At 39.5% G+C, this 5,067-nt stretch overlaps 1 protein-coding gene across 1 annotated transcript; it reads right to left on the minus strand.

Annotated features, from left to right (window-relative positions):
* Nucleotides 1–3,641: 3,641 nt before the first annotated feature.
* LOC120700068 (zinc finger MYM-type protein 1-like) lies at nt 3,642–5,067 on the minus strand. The gene is made up of 2 exons (XM_039984227.1): nt 4,350–5,067; nt 3,642–4,268 (listed from the first exon to the last, which is right to left on the minus strand). The coding sequence occupies exons 1-2, from the start codon at nt 5,006–5,008 to the stop codon at nt 3,827–3,829; spliced, it is 1,101 nt and encodes a 366-aa protein (XP_039840161.1). The 5' UTR covers nt 5,009–5,067; the 3' UTR covers nt 3,642–3,826.

Consider the following 5,067-nt stretch of genomic DNA (forward strand, 5'->3'; position numbering starts at 1 on the left):
TTAGCTAGATTGTTGAATATGATTATTTTATTTCATCTATTGTGTGTACTTTCTGATTTGTGACTCTTTTATATGTAGACCCCAGAACACTTCAGGCTTCCCCAGAGTCACCTAAAATGGAGGAGGACACCAAATCATTCCAAAATCCTTTAAATTCAGCTGAATCTCGCCTGCTAGAAGCTCCGAAGGAAGCCACCCCTAGAGAAATCTTTGAGGCGCTCAAAGAGATTCCTGGCTTGGCACGAGATGATCTGCTGAGGGCCTATAGTCTACTTATCCGTAGCGATCGCCTATTCAGAGCACTTATGGCACTTCCAATGGACATGAGGATGGAATGGCTGCTCATAGAAGTCTTGCCCATGAAGCTAATGTATTTTGCTGCACAAAACAATACCAGCAACATGCTTCATTAGTGTTGAATAAGGTTGGTTACTCTTAGGGTTTGAGGGTGTTCAAGGTTTTGTAATGTACTCACTTATTATGGTTTCTCTTGAACTATGTTGTTTGTTTGAATATCTGAAGCTAGCTGCTAGCAGAGTAGTACTAAAACATATTTACTTGGAGAAATCAAGGCAAGCTTCCTTGAAGTCGATTAGTTGAATCTCTCTACAAGTGCCCAAAGAGCCTCAAAGTGATAACTAGATTGGTTCATGTTGATCTGCTATACGCCTATAGTATGCTTACCCATGATGATCGCAGTTCAAATCCCTAATGGCGCTATGGAGAACACGAGGAAGTAATCAAGAAATGGTTGAGGCTTTTAGAGATTTGTCCACCTAGTACAAACATCCAGTACAGAATCTACTGAATCATATTGCCATTTATTTTTTTTAGAACATGAACTTTATTCTTATGAAGTGCTGTATTTTAGTGAAGCTAGTGTCTTCTGCAGTATATCTATAATTTAACTTTGCATCGTCCAGTATAAAAGCTTTTTAAAAAAAGAAAAATCAATGCCTCGGGCCCAAACTTTAAGCGAGATTTGTAGCAAAATTTGCCGTGAAGAGCAAAGACCTAGCTAGCTCTTCTGCAGGTTTCAAACCAACAACACTAACCATGCATGCATCATAGCTAGTCAAGCCTCCTTCATTCTTCCCCTCCGGTCCATCAGTTGGACACAGGTTACAAGTAGTAGACCTGAAGTCTTTTGGCCCGTGGACAGAAGGTTTTTATACAGTGACGGCAGCCTTGTAAGATTTGTATGGGATTGTGGATATTAATCCGTCTGTTCGGAATAAGCCACCAGAATGAGTTCAAGATTAGTGTTTAATAGCAGTTGACCCATACAATTTCCTTTTTTAGAAAATAAGAAAAGGGTCAAGCAGATGGCAGCCTGAGTTCTGACGTACATGAACTGCTCCAACTTTCTCCAACGATATCTTCTTCTGCATCTCCGACAGACAGACGAGGGCAAAGATTGCAGGAACGAAACCTCCCTCCAAAGCTCCAGATCGCCATGCTCATATAGAAGAGCAAGTTTCCCAAATAGGAAAGTACGATTTTAGTAGGCCAGACCAAATTGTTTTCATACTATTAACAGGCCAGGCCAAGTTGTTTTGGAGGCTTTTTGCCCTGGTACGGATTCTACTCAACCATACTGCGATTTATTTTTTTAGAACATGCTGAACTTTATTCGTGTGAAGTGTTGTATTTTTGTGAAGCATAGTGTCTTCTGCGGTATATATCCATAGTTTTGCATCATCCAGTAGCACAACTTTTTTTTTAAAAAAATCAATGCCTCGTTCCCACGTACACTTTAAGCAAGATTTGCAGCAAAATTTACTGTGGAGAGCAAAGACCTACCTAGCTCTTCTGCGAACCAACAACACTTACCGGCCGGATGTTGTGAGCATGCATCGTAGCTAGTCAAGCCTCCTTCATTCTTCCTCTTCTGTCCATCAGTTGGAACATCTAGCAGACTTGAAAATCATTTGGCACATATGTAGACACAGAAGGTGTTATATAGTTCTACTAAAAAAAGTTGTTATATAGTGATGGCAGCCTCGTAAGATTTGTATGGGATTGTGGATAATGAGTTCAAGATCAGTGTTTAATAGCAGTTGACCGATACAAGAAAAGGGTCAAGCAGATGGCACATGGCCGTCTGAGTTCTGACTGACAAGAATTTCTCCAACTTTCTCCAACGGTATCTTCTTCAGCATCAGCAACAGACGAGTGTAGATGGCCATAAGACCCGAGGTCCAATAGCCCGACCCGAGACCTAAGTTTTTGGCCTGTGCTCTGAGACTCGAGTTTTTGGTTTGGCTCAAGCACGGCACAACCCGGTGTGGCTTGCCGTGCTTGGGCCGCCGGTGCGGCACGGCGGGCAACATCGCCCAGCCCAATATTTAAACTCAGTCTATTAATGACCCGTATAATACTCCACTCTCACAGTCTCAATGACTCGCCAAATATATCTCCCATCGCCCTAACTCCTAGCCACTCCACATCTTCTCTCTCTCACAGTGGCGAAGCCAGGAAAAAATTTAGGAGGGGCTGAGAAAAAAATGCCACAACGACATAGCACCACTACGACACCTCACGAAAGACAAATATAATGGTTTGAAGTAGTCTTATATTAAAACATCGATGGACAATAAAAAACACAAAATACAGCATGAAAATTAAAGAATGCGGTTTATCCATACCGAAAAGCCAAATTACGAAACTAATAGACGCCGCCCGACGGTGACACCCATTATTCATCCGAAGAAGCAATCTACAGAAATAGACATAATTAATTAATCAAATATATATGGACATCAAAATTGTGAATTTAGAATAGAACAAAGTTTACCATTAATTTTTTAGGCAATAACATACGATGTTTCTTCATCTCTTCAAACCTCTTTTTGATCTTTTCATTACAAATCTTTCTAAATATCTCCTTCTCGTTATAGCATATCATCAAGTCATTGAGCCATTCATCACCCATTTTACTACGCAAATCTGTCTTTATAATGGACATGGCTGAAAATATCCTCTCAACTGAAGCTGTTGCCACTGGTAGTATCAAGGTTAGCTCAATGAGACGATAAACCCGCTGATAAGATGTGTTCATATTAGTCTTGACCATAATTTCAGCAACTTTTCCAAGTTCAGTACATCCAAGGAATTCTGGAGTTCTTCTAGCACGGTTGACGAAGGATTTAAGTTCATTTGGCAAAACAGTAAGGTCACCAATATCAAAATCCTCAGCATAAATTTCAGCAAGTCTCACAAATTTATCCACATCGAAATTAGAGAAGGACTTCCGTGGGTTAAAACAAGCCATACATACTAATAACTCTGAACTAGTTTCACTAAACCGATGATTCAGCTCGGTCAAGATGGCATCAATGGCGACAAGAAAAATCTCGACATGATAGTAATGCATGTTTGTTACCTTTTGCTTTCTACGTCTAGATGTCCCTCTAACATTTATTTCATCATCCATATCTGACACTTCAATCTCATTCCTCTCACAGAAAGTTTTCACTTTTTTGAGTAATGGTTCCCATCCATTTTCCCTCATATCCTGCAAGCCATCTTTCACATCCATTATCAAATGCATTGCTTCAACTATGTCTTGATCTTTCCTTTGCAAAGCACGTGACAAAATATCTGTCATGCTCAATAATTCTATCATCAAATGCAAGATGAACACAAAATCAAAGCTCTCCATTTTTCCAATTAAACCTAAAGCTCCACCATTACATGCTGGTTTAATAGAATCTTTCTTCACTATCTCAAGGACATCTATGATAGCCTCCCACATCACCAAAATGCGAAGCAAAGTTTTAAGATGTGAACCCCATCTAGTATCTCCAGGCCTAGCTAGGCTAATTTACTGGTTTAAACCTCTTCCGGTCATAATCTCACCATTCTCAATCTTTTCTAGCAACACATCATGATGCTTTGCAAGTAAAGCATCCTTTCTCATACAAGATGCACCCACATTGTTGACTATTAAAGGAACATAGTTAAAGAAATCTGCAATATCTGCACTAGATGTTGAAACAGTAACAACCACTAGTTGCAATTGATGGGCAAAACAATGCACATAGAAAGCATAAGGATTCTCATCACGAATCAACTTCTGCACCCCATTAAATTCACCTCTCATATTAGAAGCTCCATCATACCCTTGCCCACGAAGCATAGAGATTGACAAATTATGACTTGAAAGCATACGGACCAAAGCTTCTTTCAATGCAATAGCTGTGCAACTCTGAACATGCTGAAGTCCAAGAAATCTCTCCATCACTTTCCCTTCATCATTCACAAACCTGCATGTCAAATTTTAGTATGTGTTAGTATAATTGTAGAAATAGAGGTAAAAACTTAGACACAAAAATGCAACTACTGACCTTAGAATCACTGCCATTTGCTCCTTTATTGATACATCTCGAGACTCATCAATAAGCACTGAGAATTTTTTACCCCGAATCTCATCCATGATGACACTCGTGACTTCTTCTGCACAAGCTTTTGTAAGATCCTTCTGTATATCAGGAGATAACATTTGACAATTTTTAGAACCTTTTTCATATGCCTCCTTCACTATCTCAACCTTATCTTTGTACCAATCAATCATTTCTCTGTATGTACCCTTGTTAAGGGAAGTAGAAGACTCATCATGTCCACGGAAAGCATCCCCTTGCATTATGAGAAATCTTGCAACACCTAAGGAAGCTGTCAATCGAATCTCATAACGTTTTTCTTCCTCCTTGCTAATTTGAACTAATTTTCTACCCACATTTGTCTTTTGGTTCATAAAGTCTTCACACTTTAGCCTAGCTTCTACATGAGTCTTGCAAACATTGTGGTTATTAAAAGTATCCTTAGCTTTTTTCCAATTCACATAACCTTGATGTGCAAAGACCGAACTACCAAACTTTTCAGGCTTTGCCGAATTAAAGAAAAGATAGCAATACAAGCAATAAGCTGCATCCTTGTACTCACTATACTCTAGCCAATCAAACTCATCATACCAAGTCTTCTGAAAAGATCTAAATTCACCACTCATCCATTTACGAGGAAATATGATATCACGAGGTTGAGTTGGTCCATTCAAAGCATATGCCC

This window comes from Panicum virgatum, chromosome 3K (assembly GCF_016808335.1).
Source record: "Panicum virgatum strain AP13 chromosome 3K, P.virgatum_v5, whole genome shotgun sequence".
NCBI classification, from domain to species: Eukaryota; Viridiplantae; Streptophyta; class Magnoliopsida; order Poales; family Poaceae; genus Panicum; species Panicum virgatum.